At 47.3% G+C, this 20,236-nt stretch overlaps 2 protein-coding genes across 2 annotated transcripts; both read right to left on the reverse strand.

Annotated features, from left to right (window-relative positions):
- Positions 1-2,956: 2,956 nt before the first annotated feature.
- On the reverse strand, positions 2,957-6,405 carry PRSS33 (serine protease 33). The gene is made up of 5 exons (XM_006913922.2): positions 6,017-6,405; positions 5,313-5,475; positions 4,851-5,122; positions 4,458-4,627; positions 2,957-4,235 (listed from the first exon to the last, which is right to left on the reverse strand). Exons 1-5 carry the CDS (start codon positions 6,081-6,083, stop codon positions 4,077-4,079), a joined length of 831 nt encoding a protein of 276 aa, XP_006913984.1. The 5' UTR covers positions 6,084-6,405; the 3' UTR covers positions 2,957-4,076.
- A 902-nt stretch (positions 6,406-7,307) lies between these two features.
- Positions 7,308-17,019, reverse strand: LOC102895756 (serine protease 41). The gene is made up of 6 exons (XM_006914187.2): positions 16,953-17,019; positions 16,825-16,854; positions 16,340-16,505; positions 15,243-15,526; positions 8,793-8,938; positions 7,308-8,404 (listed from the first exon to the last, which is right to left on the reverse strand). Exons 1-6 carry the CDS (start codon positions 17,017-17,019, stop codon positions 8,168-8,170), a joined length of 930 nt encoding a protein of 309 aa, XP_006914249.1. The 3' UTR covers positions 7,308-8,167.
- Between the last annotated feature and the right edge of the window lie 3,217 nt (positions 17,020-20,236).

Consider the following 20,236-nt stretch of genomic DNA (forward strand, 5'->3'; position numbering starts at 1 on the left):
GTCGCTCACTCCCAAGGTCCGGCCGCCATCTTGGCGCCGTGGCGCGGGGCAGCTCGGATTGGCATGGTGGCGGAGGTGGTGGGAGTCGGGGGGCAGGGCGGAGCTGGGGGTGGGGGGAACGCGGAGGTGGTGCGCTAGCTTGGAAGTGGCAAAGGTGAGGTGCTCGTGAGCGAGACGCGGGCGTAAACCCAGCCTCCTTTTCGGAATATCGGGGACTACCTTCATCAGCGTAGGGTACCTCTACATCTCAGGGAGGGTAAATGAATGATGTGCATCTTGGTCATCGGGGAGGCAAGACGTTCGCATCTCAGTGAGACCTGGGCTGCCATATTGAGAGGTCTGACTCATGATTCTGAGGCTTCCTGGCGGCCATTTTGAGGAGTGTAAGGAGTGTGCAGCCTTGGGTATAAGGATTGTTTCTAGTTCAGAGAGGCTTTATGGTCTGTAGGGAACTTTTGTTGGTGTTAGGGAGTGGACCAGGCGAACTTCCTGGGAAGACGCATTTGGCATGGCCGAAGTTGACGCTCTCCTACCAAGGAGGAGGAAAGAGAAACCCCCTGGTCCCAGGGGCCTTGGGCACCTGCCCACCTCCCAGCCTTGTTCTGCTTAGGCTCTGGAAAGGCTTGTAGACTTGATTTCCTTGTTTAGCCACCTTTCTACAGTCTAGGCCTTCCACTTTGGATGTTGGTCACTGTCCTGTGTCACCCCAAATTGTAGTTACGCTAGTGCGAGGGATGGAGGCTTTTCTCTCACTTAACCACTCCTTGGGAGAGGAAGAGCCTCAGCTGGCTGTTGCTGATGTTTGTCAGGGGAGGCATGCTGTGGCACCCAGCAAGAGCTGAGCCAGTGGATAGCCCTGGACATCAAACAGCTTTGCAGTTGTGGGGCTGCAATTTGAGAATTCTTGAAGGTGAGCGAAATCTGAAGATGCTGCTGCCTTTGTAACGGGGGCAGGTGTCCTTGCCTCTCTCAGGACAGAAATCAAGAGAGTGGGCGAAACAATTTTGCAGAGAAAAAGATTTATTAAAGCAAGAGCTTGATGCACCAAGGGAGTGCACTCTGAAAGAGAATGGATGTGGCTCCCCAAAGTTTATAGGTACAGCGGTTTTATAGGCTCTTGTGATTGGGGGGCCATCTCTTTCTCTTTTCTTCCTCTACAGAGTATGTTGAGGCGGGTCCTGCGCAGTGTATCTACATGCTACTTCATGTGTGGCATGTCTCATTAGCATCTTAAATCTCCACCTAGGGGAGTATTTTACTATGATAATGAGACAAGTTAATTATAGGACAGCCCTTTTTAATGTGCATGTGTAACTTTAGAAACTTTTCTTGGGCCCACTTATCTCTCGCGTGATTATGGTTCTGTCCACTCATTGTTTCTTATTGGCCAGGGAATGTGGCTCACGGTGGTTTTCCCCAGCTGCAGATTCCAGCTACATGACTACCTTTCATGACCACCGACCACATCTTGGCCCTGAATCAAGCTGGTGGCTAACCACACAGGCTCTGGGCTCTGACCAGCTGGTATTCAAGTCCTTGCTCCAGTGCTGCTTGTGCAGCTTTGGGCAGTTAATCTCACCGAGGCCCAGTTTCCTCTTCCAGATGAAAGAATAACCGTTTCTAAAGTTTATGAGTCTCTTCAAGAGTTAGTGCTCAATAAATATTTCATAAACTTCAACCGTAGTTATTTTTGACCTCTACTCTCTGGTTCTTCAGGAGCCCTCTGAAGTCCCTTCCCCTCCTATGACTCTTCCCTCCCTGCATCTCAAGGCAGCCCTGGCTCCCTGCTGGCAGGCCAGCTCCTGGCTGACCTCCACCTGGGCTCCATCCCCTGAGTCAGGAGGCAATGGACACATAATTGGTGGGGTAAGTCCTCGGCTTAAGGTTTCCTTATGAATCTCAGTATCTTTGTGCACAGAGAGTTGGAAGCTTTAGATACTCTGCTGCTGAGGAGGGAGAGGGAAGGGAGAGTGGGGTGTGGACAGTGAAGGCCAATGAGGTTCTCAGAGACAGCCAGCAGACCTCCCAGCTTAATTGTGATCTCAGGCAAGGCACTGAGCCTCCACTTGTTTTTCCTTCCATAAAGGGAAAATACACAATTGGACCCCGCAAGGCATTTGGGAGTATTAATGAGCTAATGCACAGAGAGCACAGTGTCAGGGTTCGGGGAATGACCAATATCTGACTATAGCTGTTTCTGTTATCTGAGGTCACCCAGCCTGGTGAGTCTTTCCTTTCAGAAGGTGTTTTTGTGCAGCCCCTGGTGCCATCCAGTTGGTAGGTTGGTTGCAGATGACTACAGGCATCTGTGTCTTTTAGTGCAGTGATACCTACACAAGTGGGAATGGGGTGTGGGGAGGCAGTTTGAGGGGCAAGCAGGGGCTGAACCCCAGCCCCAGCCCTAAGCTCTGGTTTTGCTGGATGTAGGCCCTCCCTTCTGGGGGCCATGACACACAGAATGGGAGTCTCAAGACGGTGAATGAGCTGGTTAGCCAGCTGCTCTTGCTTCTCTTCCCAGAAAGGCCTCCTGGGCCCTTTCTCCTTCAGCCACCTATTTATTGTTCACGACAGAGACCCTCCAGACTAAGTCTGCAGTGTCTCAGCCTGGTGGGCCTTCCTCTCCTTTTTTTTAGCAGTGATTAATAAATAGTAATCATCAGTGACCACTGGTTATAGTGTCCCTCTCATTTGTGTTTTACAACTACTTTGATCTTACGAGGGAAGTGACACCTGTGGAATTTGAGTCAGTTGCCTGTGTTCAAATCTGTTTCCACCTCTTACCTGCTGTGGGCCTTAAGGCACATCATCTAACATCTCTGGGCCTGTTTTCTCACCTATGACGGGAAATGAGAACACCTCACAGGTGCTCTGAGATCACCCACTGCTGCTGTCAACTCCAAAGATTAGGCTTTGGATTTTCCAGGGTTCCCCCTCCCGCCCCCCCCGCCCGGCCCAGTTTCTTGTTCCTTCAGCAGTTCTAGAAACTGAGCTCTGTCTACAGGGATGGGTGATCCTTGGCCTAGAAATGAGAAGATGGCAGGTCCCAGGTACATGAAGGTGGGCAGGGAGCTGTAAAGGGTCTAGGCTGGTCTCCAGACACAGGTGTGTGGGGGAGTCCTGGGCCTGGAGGTTCTGGCCAAGACTAGGGTACAGCCCCAGACTTACTCCAGGAATGATGGGGTAACAGAAACAGGAAGGCAGAAACTCCAGCCAGGCCTGCCCAAGGGCTCCTTGCGCCTCTTGGGCAGAGGTTATGATGCCAGGTGGCCCTTATTCCTGAGCCTGGTGGAGGCCACCCCACTCCCAGGTACCTCCATTGTAGTGGGTAAAATCTAGATTTATTTCCTCTTGCTGTGTGACCAATGACTACAAACAGCAGCTTAAAACAAGACAAATTTATTAAGTCACAGTTTTGGGGGCTGAAAGTCTGGGTGGACTCAGCTGGGTTGACCTGATGGGCTCTCATCTGGATGCTAGGGGGAAAGTTTGTTTCCATGCTCTGTCGGGTGTTGGCCAGATTCAGTTTCTTGCGATTGTACCACTGAGGTTTCCCTCTTCCTAAAGTCAGCCAGGGCTGCCCTCAGCTCCTGGAGGCTGCTTGCAGTTCCTTGCCACGTGACACACCCTCTCCCTACCATCTTCAAAGCTAGTGATGGGAGAACTAAATCCCTCCACACTTTGAACCTTGGCACTAAATCCCTCCACACTTTGAACCTCCCTGGGTTCCTCCAGAAAAAAAAGGGGCACACAGGCCAGGCTGGGCACTAGCTTACTTGCCTATCTCTGAGTATTCAGCCCCAGCCCTGGCTGGAGCTGTAGAGGATAAATGAACAGGAAGGGGAAAGTAGGGGTTTGAGACCCTGACACGTGGGAGGCTCCTGGAGGGGGGGCTGGCAGCTCTGGTTTGGTGAGCCCCAAGGAGGAGGAGGCAGGGGATGGATAGATGGATGGAAAGATGGCCCCTTAGCTTTATCAGGCCTCTGAATCTCAAGTCAGAAGTGGCAGGGTTGAGGGAATGTGCAGGTCCCAAGATGTACCAGGTAGCATCTGATTCCAGGTCAGTGAGTGTCACCACATCAAAGGCTGAGGCAAGCCTGAATCCAGGGGCTGTAAATGGCCACATTGGTATAGACACCTGGACGGTTGGGCAGGGCACAACCTTTGCCCCAGCTCACCACGCCTGCCAAGACCCAGCGCCCAGACTTCAAGCAGGTCAGGGGTCCCCCCGAGTCACCCTGTAGGAGAAAGGCAACCTTAGATCCTGGCCCTCTGGAGACTATGGCAGTCCTAGGGTTCCAGTCCCTTAGGTGGTACATCTGGGTTGGGGGCCAGGACACTGAACCTGGAAGGGGTACCTCTTGGGTCCTGGGTTCGAGGGAGGTAGGGTGCTGGACACGGGAGTGTGGACTCCAGAGGTTCCAGAGGGACTCCAGTGTGGACTCCAGAGGTTCACGCACCTGGCAGGCATCCTTGTGGCCCTGGACGTAGCCAGCACACAGATTCCCCGGGAGCACTATGTGCTGAGCAAGGGGCACGTTGGTGCCCACGTGATAGAGGCGGTCACAGGTGTGCGAATCCAACAATGGCACCCTTACTCCCTGCAGAGGTCGCCACTCCGGGAGTGGCACTAGGGGAAGAAGGGGGATTTATGAAAGATGAGAGAGGGTCTGGGTAACCAGGGGTGGGTGGGAGGAGTCGCACCTGAGAATCTGACCTGAAGGACTGGGAAGAGGTTTGAGTGACTAAAGGGTCCCAGGGTGAGGCAATGGGGGGTGGGATTCCCCGGCAGGGAGTTAAAGGGGGAACTCCTGGTTCTCCCCCAGTGCCGCTGTGCCCTACCTCTGCCTCACCTCCTGGGTGGAGGCTGCCCCAGCCAGTGACCCAGCACAGAGTACCCGGTGGCAGGTGGGCCCTGGGCTCTGGCAGGCAGACGGGCTGGACTCGGGAGCTTAGGGGCACGGGTCGGTGCAGCTGCAGCAGCGCCAGGTCGCCGCGGGCCCTGTCTTCGGAGTAGTCCGGGGACAGCAGCATCCTCCGCACGGGCACCAAGAGAGCGCGGGGCGAGGCAGGACCCAGGTGCAGCGCCCCGAGGCGCACGCGGTACTCAGAAAGCAGCGCCTGCCTGTGTGACAACAGTGGGGCTACTTACAGCAGCCCCTCCACCAACCCTAGTAGTGCCCTAGTTCCCGAAGTCCCCGCGCCTCCCCGCGCCGTCTCAGCGCCTCTGCCAGGTTGTTTCTCGCTTTCCCTGGGCCTTGTTCCCCCCACACCCGCGTATTACCCTTGCTCGCGCCCAGCGCCCGCCCGCTGACCTCGGGAAGCAGTGCGCTGCTGTCAGCACCCACTGGGGGGCGATGAGCGAGCCGCCGCACACGTGCGCCCCGCGGTGCTGGATGCTCGCCTGCCACGGCCACTCTCCGGCCCGGGCGTCCTGGCCCCCCACAATCCGACTGAACACACGAGGCTGCCCGCAGGCTGCGAGAGGACAAGGGGGACGGAAAGGGTGGGCAGAGTACTGAGGGCCTGAGAGGCGAGTGGAGGCTGGGAGACAAAGGACCAAGGAGACAAAGGGCCAAGGTCAGGGAGGGGTTGGCTCCCAGGGTGGAGTGGGGACCCTAAGGCTTCCTGACCTGCAGACTCCAGCGTCTTAGCAGCTCCTGGAGGAGGAAGCAGGGAAAAGATTGGTTATGGATTTGGTGTCAGGTAAGGGAGTGAGGGGAAGGGAGGTCAGAGATTAGAAGGAGGGTGGAACATTTATGGCACTGACCTGGTGCCAGGATTTTGTGCAGTCTGTTACCTGATTTAACCCTCCCCAGAGCACTGTGAGGTGGGGACTTATACCCATTATGCAAATGAGCACATCGGGGTTTGGAGAACCCAAGGTTAGTGACAGAAAACTTGAATCACTGAAGCCAAGATTAGGATGCCCTGGAGTGCTCTAGGGGAACCAGGCCAGAAGGGGGTGAGATGGGACATCTACTAGCCAAGGTCCCTGTAGTCAGCACTCATAGCCCACCCCCTCCCCTCCTCCACTCACCCAGTACCAGTAGGAGCAGGACGGGGAGACAGGAAGACTCCTTCATTCTGTCTTCAGGACTGGCTCAGGGGTTGGACTCTGGTGAGAGCCTGCAGAGAGAGGGCAAGGTCCTAGCCCAGAGCACTAGGCACCCGCAGAGGCCCTTCTGTCTTCACTCAGACCCTAGTTGATCCCAGACCTATCATGGCCCAGGTTCTATCTGCTTCCCTCTGCCCAGACCCCAAGGACCACCCCTGTCCCCCCATCCCCCTGAGAGATTTGGGCACCCCAGACCTCCAGGAGAGCCTTGGAACCTGGCCCCTTCCCCATCCTCTATTGCCTGACAGCTACCCCCACCTGCCCTGGAAGCCCCTGGTCCCTGCTGTCACCTTCACGGCCTGGTACCCTCCTTACTGACTGGGCTGGGGGAGGATGTGGGGGCTTAAAGGGCCAGGAGGGGTAGGGGCCTGGCGAGGGGATAATTAAGGAGGCCAGGGCGGGGCTTCAGCTTCACCTGTCCTGCCTCAAACAAAGATGCTTTGAGCAGTGCTTTCGAGGTGGCAGGAAAAGGATACCTGCATTTCTTAAAAGCCTGGTTCGGGCCAAGGTGCTGAGAACTGGGGCCAAGAGCCTGGGCCCAACTCAGCTAGGGTGGTGGGGTGGGGGGAGGGGGCCTGCGGTCAGGCCAGGAAGCTCCAGAGGATCCTTGGCAGCTCACCTCCAAACCTGACCCTGGCTCCTGGCTTCTTGCAGTCGCTGGGGCATCTGAGCACTATTGTTCCGTGCAGAAATTCCGGCTTGGCTGGCCCCACATGGAACCCAGACCTCAGGCCTGGGCCAAGTATTCTCTGGACGGGAGCCTTTATGAGCTGCATGACCCCAGCAGTCCTGTCACCTCACCGAACATCAGTTTTCTCATTGTAACAGGAGGAAGGGAAGTTCCAGCCTCACGGGGCTGCCTGAGGTTATGAAGCCCAAGTGCAGTGCCCCTACACACCTGCACTGCTGTCAGGGGTGGCTGTAGGGGCAAGGCAGAAGCCAGGAGGGCACTCCCTTCTGACAACTCCCCCACCTGCCTCCCCACAGTGGGGAGCTGTGAGCCAGGAAACAGAAGGGAGGAATCTATAGCAACCAGAGCTCCTTGTGCATCTTGAGCTCACAGCACTTTGGGATCTTGTAAAATTTCAGATCTGCCTGAACAAGTGCTCTTGAATCTGCCCAGCTGGCCTATTTCCTTGGCCATGCTGAGTTTGGGTTCTGGGAGCCCAATGAGGGGCCAGACACACTTAATGCCATCTTCTACCACTAAGCTACATTATGGTGCTGCAGCAGCTCCCTAGGTGCTGACATTCTCACGGGGGCCTGCTCCAGCTTGGAGCACCCATGCCCTCAGGACACCCTCAACCCATGGGAGTCAGGAGAGAAGTGCCCACACCGAGCATCCTTGTCTTTCAGAGGCCCAATGCAGGGCTGCGTTCCCCATGATTTTTCAGAGGGCCCCCATGGGACTGCACCTCACTCAGTTGCCCACAACAGTAACCTCCTCATTCAGGCAAATGTCATCAGGTTCTTCCTTCCCTGCCTCAGTTTCCCTCCTCACCAGGGCTTCTTGGTATCACCTCCCAAATAAAATACACCCCTGTCCTGGTCTCAGGTTGGCCTTTGGGGGACCAGAGTAAGACCAGGAGCCCCTGACATCTGTGTGATGGGGACACCAGCATGAGAAGTGGGGTGTTCAGGGGTTTTTCCTCCACTATACCCCCATTCCAGCCTTCCTAGCCTCCAGGGACCCTGGTGCTACTAATGTCCTTTCATAAATTATCTTTCTAGTTGAACGAACCCAAGAGGATTCTGCTGTTTGCAACCCAAACCTGTATAGTACAGATGGGTGGAAAAAGATTTAGGAGTTAGGGAGTGGTCTTGGGGTGAATGGGACACAGGTGACCACGAGGGTGTCCAGGAAGTCACCTGAGTCCACGGAATGCTCTGCAAGGCATCAGTTTGAACATGCACATGTGTTTATTAGCAAATGACACTGAAAGGGACCAGAGCCTGATCTAGCAGAGTGTCCTGCCACTGGGGTGCCCACAGCCCTGGGTGAATGTGCCCAGTGTTGTAGTAACTACTGTACCCTCACAGGCTCAGCTGTGCTCAGGCCAGCTGCACAAGGAGAGCAGCCCAGAGCAGAACAAGGAGCAGCAGCAGTGGGCAGGGGTCTGGCCTGGGTGTGCTGTGGGCCATGATCATCCGGATCCAGGTGAAGTACCTACTGACATTGGTGTAGACACCAGGCCGGTTGGGCCTACCACAGCCTATTCCCCAGCTCACGATTCCAATCTGATACCACCGCCCATTCTCTTCACAGGTCAAGGGTCCACCTGAGTCACCCTGGGGAGAAGAATGGGTAAGCCTGGCCTGGGGTGGGGCAGGAGGGACCAGTGGAGAGGCCGGGAGAACACATAGGGCTTTGGAGCTGGGCAGGTTGGATGCAAACCCTACTCCTCCCCCGGGAAGTGACCAGACCTCAGTTTCTGTGTCTGCAAAGTGGGACAATAGTCTTTACCCCTCGGGTTTCACATGAGATTCAAAGGAAGTGCAATTAATGCAAAATGAGAAGCTTATTTTACAGGCAGGATAAGTAAGGGCCGCAATGATTTTCTCATGAATAAACTCTGAGGGTGGATTGGTGGGGGTCATGGGGGTTGCTCTCAGGCTCAAGGTTGAGAGAGGTGGTGCTTGGTTCCAGCAAGGCCCTGGTTGGGGCAGGGGCACTCACTCTGCAAGCATCGCGGCTGCCATTCTCAAAGCCAGCACAAATCATGTCTTCCTGGATTCTATTGGGCCGTTGAAACATTTGGTTACACCTGGAGTTGTTTATGATGGAGACCTGCACTTCCTGGAGCATGTAGGGAGATGGCAGCTCTGCATGAGAGTGGAGGGGACAGAGAAAGACAGCATCCTGAGCCTCTCCTCTGCCATCTGGTTGGGAGAAATGATATGAGTTATAGGGATGGGGATCCCTGGGGCACCCATAGTGCTTGGGCCATTGCTCTTGATGAGTCTGCTGCTCTAGCCCAGCACATCACAGATGTGACCAATATCACAGAATGACCCCAATGGCTGGACAGGCTGTTACAGTAGCTCCCTGAGACTCGGATTCTCTATCTGAAGCATGTAGATAACAGTCCCTGCTCAAGCCAGTGGAGAGAGACCTTAGCATGCACAGGAGGTGAGACTAACACAGCCACAATTGTTTATGATTAGTATACTGCAGCTGCAAGATCCAGGCCGAAAACTTCCCAAATTTGATGAAAGATGTGAATCTATACACTTAAGAATCTGAACAAACTCGAGTAGGATAAACACAAGGAGATGCATACCGAAACACATTTTCATCAAAATATCTAAAGACAAAGACAAAGGGAGAATTCTTGTACACAGCAAGAGAAAAGCTACACATCAAGTATAAAGAATCTTCAACAAGATTAACAGCCTAACTCTTTTCAAACACTCTAGAGGCCAGAAGGCAGTGGGAAGACATATTTGAATGAAAGCCTAAAACAGTTAATGAATTTTATATCAGGCAAAACTACCCTTCAAAAAATTAAGGAGACTTAGGAAGACCAGGTGCTGTAGGTGTCAAAAAAAAAAACTAAGGGACTGTAAGCTGACAAGATCCCTGCAATCTGTGAGGTCAACCAAGGGTTTGCCTCACCAAAAAAAAGGATTGTAAGCTGACAAGGTCCTTGCAAACTGTGAGGTCAACCAAGGGTCGCCTTGCCTAAAAAAAATTAAGGAGAGATTAAGGCATTCCCAGATAAACAAATGTTGAGAGGTCATCATTGGTAGACCTACCCTATGAGAAATGGGAAAGGAAGCCCTTTAGGCTGAAATGAAAGGACACTAACCAGTAACAAACCCATAGGAAGAAATAAAGAACACTGGTACAGGTAAATAGAAAAGCCAGTATCCTTATAGTTTTGGTTTATAACTTTTTTCCTATATAATTAAAAAGACAAATGTATAAACAGTAATTATAAATCTTTGTTAATGGTCACACAATTTATAAAGATGTAAATTGTGACAATAATAACTTAAAGGGGGAGAATAGAGCTGTATAGGAACAGTTTTTGTATGCTATTGAAGCTAACTTGGTATTAATTCAAAATAGATTGTTATAAGTTTAAGTTGTTAATTGTAATCCCCAGGACAGCCTCTAAGAAAATAACTAAGCAATATACAGAACAGGAAATGAGAAGGGAATCAATACAGCACACTGATAAAAATCACAAAACACAAAAGGATGAAATAAGATACAAAAATATATAAGGCATAGATATAGATATACAAAGATGTGACAAGATATAGAAAACAAATAGAACGATGGTAGAAATAAGTCCTTCCTTATTGGTAATTAGTATAAATGGATTAAGCACTCCAATTTAAAGGTAGAGATTGGCAGACTGGATTAGAAAACACAGGTTCCAACTATATACATCTACAAAACAATTTTTTTTTTGATCCAATGGCATACATAGGTTGAAAGTGAAAGGTTGTAGAAAGAAATTCCACGCAAATAGTAACCAAAAAAGAGCTGAGTTTGCTATAATAATGTCAGACAAAAAAAGACTTTCAGTCGAAACTTGTTACAAGAGTTGAAAGACATATATAGATGAAAGCGTCAAATGTCAAGAAGATATAATTATAAACATCTATAGACCTAACAACGAAGCCCCAAAGTATATTAAGCAAAACTGACAGAACTGGTGGGAAAATACACAGTTCTACAATAACAGCTGGAGACTTTAATACTTCACTTTTATAATGGATAGAACAACCAGAGAGAACAATTAGAAAATAGAGAACTTGAGAAACAGTATAAATTACCTAGACCTAACAGATATATACAGAACAATCCACCCAAACAACAGCAGAATATACATCCTTCTCAAGTGCACATGGAATACCTTCCAGGATAGATGATATGTCAGGCCACAAAATAAGCTGCAACAAACTAGAAAAAATTGAAATGATTCAAAACATATTTTCCAACCGTAATGGACTAAGGCTAGAAATCAATAACAAAAGGAAAGTTGAAAAATTCACAAATATGTAGAAATTAAAAAACATTCGTAACCAATGGATCAAAGAAGAAATCACAAGGAAAATTAGAAAACACTTTGAGATGAATAAAATGAAAACACTACATGGCAAAATTTATGACACGCAGCAAAAGCAGTTCTCAGAAGGAAACTTATAGCTGGAAATGCCTATATTAAAAAAGGAGAAAAATCTCAAATAGCCTAACTTACATCTTAAGGAACTAGAAAAAGAAGAGCAAACTAAACCCAAAGGGAATAAAAGGAAGGATATAATACATAGAGGAATGGAGGAAATCAAACTAAGGAATAGAAAAACAATAGAGAAAATCAACAAAACCAAAGTTGGTTCTTTGAAAGATCAACAAAATTGACAGTGAAAGTGGGACATTACTACTGATCCTATAGAAATAAAGACTATAAGGGAATACTATGAACAATTGTATGTCAACAAATTATATAACCTAAAGGAAATGTATAAATTTTTGAAAACAAAAACTCAAGAAAAAATAGGAAATCTGAACAGACCCATAATAAGTAAAGAGATTTGAATCAGTAGTCAGAAACCTCCCAATGAAGAAAATCCATGGACTATATGGCTTCAATGATGAATTCTACCAAACACCTGAAGATATTAACACTGATCCTTCTGGAACTCTTCCAAAAAAAGAATAAGGAACACTTCCTAACTCATTCTATGAAACTAGCATTACCATGACACCAAAGCCCAGACAAAGACATCAAAAGAAAAAGAAACTATAAACCAATATCTTTTTATGAATATATATGCAAAAGTCCTCAACAAAATATTAGCAAACCGATTCCAGCCGCATATTAAAAGAATTATACACCATGACCAAGTAAGAGTTATCCCATGAGTGCAAGGGTGGTTCAACATAAGAAAATCAATCAATATAACATATTATACACTACATTAATAGAATGAAGGGAAAAAACACATAATTATCTTAATTGATGCAGGAAAGGCACTTGGCAAAATCTAACACACTTTCGTTATAAAAACACTCAATAAACTAAGAATAGAGGGAACTTCCTCAACATGATAAAGGTAATATGTGAAAAACCCACAGTTAACATTACACTAAATAGTAAAAGACTGAAAGCTTTTGCCCTAAGAACAGGAGCAATAGAAGGATGCCAATTTTTGCCGCTTGTACTTAACATTTTACTGGAAGTTCTAGTCAGGGAAATTAGCCAAGAAAAAGAAATAAAATATCCAAATCAGAAAGGAAGAGGTAAAACTATATCCACAAATGACATAATCTTATATGTAGAAAATCATAATACACGAAAAAGGACTAGAGTTAATAAACAAATTTGCAGGATCCAAGACACAAAAGTCCGTTATATTTCTATATAGTACCAATGAACAATTCCAAAAGAAAATATAAAAAGAAATTTCACTGACAATAGCATCAAAAAAATAGTTAGGAATAAATTTAACTGATAAGATACTTGTGCTCAAAAACTACACAACATTGCTGAAAGAAACTGAGGACCTAAATAAATGAAAACATATGTTGTATTCATGGATTGCAGACTTATTAAGATAGCAATACTCCAAAAAAGTGAAGGGATTAAGCAGTAAAAATTGATAGTTACAAAATAGTCACAGGGATGTGAAGTACAATATAGGGAATATAGTCAGTAATATTGTAATAACTATGTATAGTGCCAGGTGGGTACAAGAGTAATCACAGGGATCACTTCTTAAATTACATAAATGTCTAACCATTATGCTGTACACATGAAACTAATATAAAATAATTTTGAACGTTAACTCTAATTGAAAAATAAAACTTAAAAAAAGATGGCAATACTCCCCCAAAGCAATCTACAGATTAATGTAATCTCTATCCACATTCCAATAGATTTTTTTAGCAAAAATTGACAAGCTAATACTAAAATTCACATGAAATATTAGATTCCAAATAATCTAAACAATGTTTAAAAAGTAGAACAAAGTTGAAAGACTCACACTTCCCAATTTCAAAACGTAAATCTACAGGGATCAAACAATGAGGTCGTGGCATAAGGATACACATATGGACCAATGGAATAGAATTGTGAGTCTAGAAATAAATCTATACATCTACGGTAAATCCATTTTTGACAAAGGTGCCAAGACAGTTCAATGGAGGCAAGAATAGTCCCTTCGACAAATGATGTTTGGACAACTGGACATTCAAATGCAAAAGAATGAAGTTGGCTCCCTTCCTCATACCATATACAAAAATCAACTCAAAATAGATCAAAGACATAAATATAACCACTAAAATAATAAAACTCTTCAGGAAAATGTAGGAGTAAATCTTTATGACCTTGAATTTGGCAATGATTTCTTAGATATGACATTAAAAGCACAAGTAGCAAAAGGAAAATATATAATTTGGACTTCAAAGTTTAAGAAAATTAAGCATCAAAGGACACTGCCAAAAAAAAGTGAAAAGAAACCTAAAGAATGGTAGAAAACGTTTGCAAATCATATACCTGATATATATTCTAGTATCCAGAATATGTAAAAAACCATGACCATTCAACAACAAAGACAGGTCAATTTAAAAATAGGTAAAGGACTTGAATAGGCATTCCTCCAAGGAAGACACACAAATGACCAACACGCACCTGAAAAGATATTCAACATAACTAGTCATTAGAGAAAAGCAAATCAAAACCACAATGAGAGATCACTTCACACACACTAGGATGGCCAAAAATAAAATTAAATTAAAAAAGGAAAATAACAAGTGTTGAGGAGAATGGGGAGAAATTATAATCCTCATTCATTGTTAATAGGAGGTGCAGCTGCTGTGGAACACTGTTGGTTCCTCAAAAAGTTAAACATTGAATTACCATGTAACCCAGCAATCACCCTCCTAAATATATATGCAGAAAAATTGGAAAAAGGTATTCAAACAATCATTTGTATACTAATGTTCACAGCAGCTCTATTCACAATACCTAAAAGGAAGAAATAACACAAATGTCCACTAATGAATAAAATATGGTCTATCCACACAATGGAATATTATCGCCATGAAAAAGAATGATGTTCTGATTCATACTACAATGTGGATGAACCTTGAAAACATTATGCTCAGTGAAAAAAGCTTGACACAAAAGATCACTTATTGTATGATTCCATTTCTATGAAATATCCAGAATAGGTAGATCCATAGAAGCAAAATCTTGTTAGTGGTTGCCAAGGGCTAGAGGGAGAAGATAATGGGCAATGATGGTTATAGAATTTATTTATGGAGTGATGAAAATGTTTCGGAGCTTGATAAGACTCGTGGTTATACACTGCTAATGTACTAACTGCTACTGAACCATATACTCTAAAATGGTTAGTTTGATGCTATGTGAAATCTCAGAAAAAGAAAAAGGTGAAATCCGCCCCCCTACATACACACACAAAAGGATGAAGTACGAACACATCCTACAACGTGAATGAACCTTGAAACTATTACACTGAGTGAGAGAAACCAGGCACAAAAGACCGCATACTTTATGACTGCATTTATATGAAGTGTCCAAAACAGGTAAGTCCACAGAGACAGAAAGCAGATTAGAGGCTGCCAGGGGCTATGGCCCTAGGGCAATGGGAAATGGGGAGTAATGGCTAATAAGTATGGGATTTCATTTTTGAGATGATGAAATGTTCTGCAGTTAAATGGCGGTGATGGTCCACAGCTCTGTGAATATACTAAAAACCACTAAATTGTATACACTTTAAAATGGTAAAATTTATGGTTTGTGAATTAAATCTTAATTTAAGAAAACAAATGCCTAAGTCCTCTCTGAAAACTCCACCCCCAAAACTCCCAGACACCTGCAGGTTGGGGGACATGGCCTGGAGGAAGCTGGCCCCCTCTTAACTTTGGCTTCTGGTTCACAGTCTCTGGGTGGGAGAGAGAACTGCGTGTGGGTACAGAAAATCCTACCCTTTCAGGGGAAGAAGGAGTGGACAGCAGGTGGGGAGATAATGCTGAGCGGGGACCACAAAGGGGCCCATACATAGACCAAGGTAGGGGCTGGTACAACTGCAAAGGGAGGATAATGCCTCCATCTTTCCATCTTTCCCTCCTATCTGTCCCCAGCCTCACCCATATCCTCACGGATTTGCCCCCAGCCGGTCACCCAGCAGTCAGTCCGGTTCTGGAAGTCGACAGAAGAGGCCAGAACACAAATGGGCTTGATGTACTTATTGTAGGTGACAGAGGAGGACAGCCTCAGCAGAGCAATGTCATTGAGTAAAAACCCCCTGAAATAGGGGTGCATAAAAATGTCCTGCACTTTGTAACGATGGTAGAAGGCCCGCAGGTTCCAGAAAGGTGGCTGGGCAGACAGCTCACCCAATTGAACCATCCATTCCGAGGGATCCCTGTGCCTGGCAGGAAAGGAGAGAGCAGTCAGGGTCCTTAGTGGAGGGTGTGCCACCTGGGCACACCTGCAGCCCACTCCCTGAGTGGAGACTGCCCAGGATGCTACTAGGGCTCATCCTGAACACCATGAGCTTCATTCTTCTTAAAGGACAAAGTGTCCAGTGAAGAAAAGTGAGAACTCAGAGAGGCTGAAGCAAAAGCCCCAGAACCTGGAGACAGGGATGGGGATGGGACAGGAGGGTGCCTCTCCCTCCCACGCCTCCCCGGCTGCTGCCCCCGGGGCGGGATCTGGCCAGCCACTCAACCAGCCTGTCACATCCTAACAACAAACAGACAAACCAACCAACCAAACAAATAAACCAAACAAACAAAAACGAATGAGCAGATGCACAGGTGCCAAAAAGGGATACTCGGCAGGGTGCAGTCAAAACAGCTTCAGGGGCCGCTGGTTCCACAGGCCAGGCTCTGTGCCCAGCGCTCACTCACCTCAGCTCATTCCCCCCGCCTGTGGTCCACCTCCCCTGCGAGGTGGGATGAGGAAGGCTGGTGGCGCCATTCAGGGAGAAGAGAACAGAAAAGAGAAAAAGAAAAGAACGAGACACAAATGTGCACGGGAATGTTCTGGAAGACCTTTCTGGAAAACACTGAACAGGGTTCCCTGCAGGGGCACCATCAGGAACTCGCACGGGTGTGACCAGCTGCAGCAGGAGTCTTGAGGCTCAGGAGAACAGGAGGGTCACAACCGTGTACGACGCGCGCGCGTGGTGCAGACCCAGGGAACCGGGCAGCGCGCCGCTGCCCCCAGTTCCCAGACTCACTTTTCAAAGCAGTGCGCAGCCGAGAGCACCCAGCGACGGTTGAGCAGGCTCCCTCCGCAGGTGTGGCCTTTAGAAAAGCGCAGGCTGGCCTGCCACGGCCAGCGCCCGTGAAGAGAGTCTTTTCCGCCTGTTACGAGCGGGTGGATGTTTGGGTGGCCACATGGCCCTGGGATGGACAGAGGACACGGCTGAGCTGCAGGAGACAGGCCACTTGCCCGCCATCACTAACCAGAAAGTGGGAAGGGAAGGGGCTCCCCGGGAAACTGCGCAAGTCTAGGGGTCATGCAGCCGAGGGAGAAGGGGACCACGAGGACCCTCCCCACGTGGGCCACAGACTCCCATCCCTCCCCCCTGGGGCCCATCAGTTACATGTGAGCAATGATGAGTTCTGGAAACCTGGGGTGAGAGACATGAAAAGATGAGGCACCCTGTGCACTCCGGCCCAGGTGCCCTATGCAGGCAAGCGCGCGTCCTGGGCGCCTTACCTGGAAACAGCAGGTCCTGACCTTTCAAGTCTGGGGGGAGGTGAGAAGGTGAGCTCCCCTCGGTCTCCATGCGCCCCATCCTACCCCCATCACCCCGAGGTCGGCCGGCAGCTCCGGCCTGAGCTCACCCTGCATCTCTAGTTCAGCTCGCACCAACAGCTGCGCCAGCAGCAACACCCCGACCCAAGTGCGCATGGCCTGCTTTCTAGCCGCTTGGCGCCCCGTCTGCTTCCGTCTGCTCCAGGGCCTGGCTGGGGCGCCCCCCTGCGGGCGGGGAAGGGAGAGACGGGAACCCTGGCTGCCATCTTCTCCCAGCTCGACCGACCTCTCTGAGTCTAAGGGCTTCGGGGGGAACATCGGACCTCACAGAGCCCCAGCTTTGAGCTGCCCCTGGAGCTGGGTCCCCAACCACGCCAGGAACCGGTGCAACCAACAATCCCCTTCTCGTCTGCAACCTTGGGATCCTGGCTGCCCCCTCGCTGCTCCTTTTCTACCCACTTCTCTTTCCAGGAAAGACAAGGACCTGGCCCCCAGTCAGGACTCCCGTGAAAGCACACTAGCAAGTCCTCATTGAGTGCCCGTTGGAGCCCTAGCACTGTGTCACTTCTGTTAAAAGTAATGATCTTTTATGGGACCCACAGAATAAAAGCTGGCCTGATTTTGACCACCTAGAGCACTCTCAGCCTGACCGTGTGCCTGCTGTTCCTGAACAAGCCCCACTTAACTCCACAGGCCACTTTCCTTTCTTGTGGGCAGTGTTGCAGGACACCAAAGTCAACAAGCTGGCTCTTCAGTCATAGATGTGAACCGACAACTGAGCCAGATGCACAGGACCACCCTCAGAGTCAATGGTTCACTAGAAGAATTCACAGAATGCGGAGAAACTGTTATATTCATGTTTATAGTTCCTTACAGTGAATGGATTCAGATAACATTAGCAAATGCAAAAGGTGCAGAGGACAGAATCCAGGAGAGACCGGGTATAAGCATCCAGCCATCATCTCTCAGTAGAGTCAGATAGACAGTGCTGAATTCTCCCAGCAATGATATGTGACAGCATACGTTAAGTATTGCCAACCAGGGATGTTTACCTGAGCCTTGGTGTCTGAAGTTTTCATTGGGGTTCCATCACATAAGCATGGAGTGTCCATGTGACTGACCTTAGTTCTCAGACTCCAGGCCCTCTAGAGGTCCGAGTGATACAGTGTGACTCAAGGTCCCACCATAAATCACATTATTGGCATCAACTATCTGCAGTGGCACAAGGCTCTAGGTCTACAAAGATACTCTTTTCAGGCAGGACATTCCAAGGGCTCAGAAGTCGTTTCCTAGGAGATGGTCATGGGCCAGTCCTTTCTTTGGACTGTGCAGGGTTTGAACATCCTAGGCCTGTTCAGTTAACCTTTTACTGCACAGCAACCAAAGATGAAGAAATGTTTGAGAAAAATCTATGCATACACCAGAAGGATCTATTTGAATAAACTGAACTGACTCCAGAGAAAACTGAGAGAATACAGGAAACATCAGACAACTTGGAAAATTCTAACTGGTATCCCCAGAAAGCTTTGAGATGTGTTTACAAGCATTGAACAAGAATTATCTGGGGAAAGAGCAATCAGCGACCAAGAAAGAGTGGAAATTTGAAATATTGCTGAAGTAAAACATTTTAGCCAGAGGGCAGAATAAAAAAATGGACATTACTAAAGGATAAATTGGCAAACTTGACAATATGGAAACATGTTCAGAACTTAAAGCAAAAATTTAACAAGCACAGATTCCATGAGAGAAAAATGTAAAGACGTGGAGGGATCTAAAGATTGGCTTTATATTGATAATTGTTTAAGCTGAGTGACAAATGTTGAATGTTCTTTGTACTCATCTACATCTGTGTATATTTTTAAATTTCTATAATAAAAAATATTTTACGTAAAATACAATAAAAGGTTGAGAAAATACACAGACCAGGCCAGACCCTAAAATTCCCATCAGCAGACCATTAGAAAGGCAGGTATGTACTTGGTGTTGATTTCATATACTCCAAGTATCGGTCTATAGCTATGTGAAATGTCCTAGATTGTGTAAGTCTGAAGATAAAGATGTATCTCCTCCACTTTGTATATTCCTAGTATAACATCAGCAGGCACAGGGAATGTATTGAACACGAATGGGAAAAGCATTTCTGAGTCAAATGCTTTGCTGAGTGTCCTAGTCCACATTATCCAGCGGGTTGCTATAACAGAATACCACTAAGTGGGTAGCTTATCAACCACAAACCTTTCGTTCTCACAGTTCCTGGGCGAAATTCTGGGGTTAAGTTGCCAACAAAGTCAATGTCTGGTGATAGCCTTCTTCCTTGTTCATAGCTATTGCCTTCTTGCTTTGTTTTCCTAAGGCAAAAGGGGAGAGGGAGGCTCTCTGAGGTCTCTTTTATAAGGTCATTAATCTCATTCATGAAGGCTCTGCTCTCATAATCACCTCCCAAAGGCCTCACATTTGAACAGCATCGCCCTGGGGGCTAGGATTTCAACATGTGAATTGGGAGCTAGGATTTCAACAAACATTCAGACCATAGCACCTGGGATGTGAATATTTGACTTCCCCAGTATCACACTCAGCACACTCAGTATCACACTGACCTGATATCTGTGAGCACAAAAAAGCATTACTGAATGGGTGTGAGTTCTAAGAAACATTCATTGATGATGATGGTAAAGACTGTTGTGATGTCTTTAAATGAGATTTACTGTGAAATGCACTGGCTCTTACATAATTCTGATAATCTAGGAGTTTTAAACATAATCTCAAGCAGGCAGGATGTGCCTTAATCCCCATAAGATATCAGTGAATCATATAAAATGTTTTTGCAGTCACAAAAATTTATAATACTGTTAATGGAATTAGTTTACTATCTTACAAGTATTCCAGCAAATATATTCCAAGGACAAGTAGGTTAAGAAATTTAATTTTGGGGGGATTTGTTTCTAAATGTTTTCTTCATTTTTGTCTCTGTTTAAAAATATATATAGGTGAAGAAATTGCAAACAATATGAAAGGGGCTGTGGACTATCACATACCAGAGAACCTCAGGTAAAATAGAACCCAAGGCTAACCCAATGAAATATAGGGATATTTTACACTGATAAAAGTCACAAGCCACTGAAAAGATGTAAGAGGCATGAGCCTATATGCTCCCCGTCAGCATAGCTTTGAAATATGTAAAGCAAAAAAATGTTCTAAATACTCGAGAAATGAATAAATCCACAATTTTTTTTTTTCAGAAATCAAAGTATCAGGTAGAGGGAAAAAAGCAATAATGCTGGAATACTCACTGAGCATGATTTTGGCTTAAATCAAGCATTTGGGGCTGCTGAGACCCACCGCAACCCCCAAGGGGTAATAAGTTCCTTGGAGG

This window comes from Pteropus alecto, unplaced genomic scaffold (genome assembly GCF_000325575.1).
Source record: "Pteropus alecto unplaced genomic scaffold, ASM32557v1 scaffold44, whole genome shotgun sequence".
In the NCBI taxonomy this organism is placed as follows: Eukaryota; Metazoa; Chordata; class Mammalia; order Chiroptera; family Pteropodidae; genus Pteropus; species Pteropus alecto.

Excerpts from the sequence above, each read along its gene's own strand:
- PRSS33 (XM_006913922.2), bottom strand. The coding sequence starts at position 6,083 with ATGAAGGAGTCTTCCTGTCTCCCCGTCCTGCTCCTACTGGTACTGGGT. Across the intron at positions 5,476-6,016 it reads TGAGTGGAGGAGGGGAGGGG|CCTGCGGGCAGCCTCGTGTG; the intron begins GTGGGCTATGAG and ends GTCCTCTCGCAG. Across the intron at positions 5,123-5,312 it reads GCAGCGCACTGCTTCCCGAG|GCAGGCGCTGCTTTCTGAGT; the intron begins GTCAGCGGGCGG and ends GTTGTCACACAG.
- LOC102895756 (XM_006914187.2), bottom strand. The coding sequence starts at position 17,019 with ATGCGCACTTGGGTCGGGGTGTTGCTGCTGGCGCAGCTGTTGGTGCGA. Across the intron at positions 16,506-16,824 it reads TCAGGACCTGCTGTTTCCAG|GGCCATGTGGCCACCCAAAC; the intron begins GTAAGGCGCCCA and ends TGTCCATCCCAG. Across the intron at positions 8,405-8,792 it reads GCAGCCGCGATGCTTGCAGA|GGTGACTCAGGTGGACCCTT; the intron begins GTGAGTGCCCCT and ends TCTTCTCCCCAG.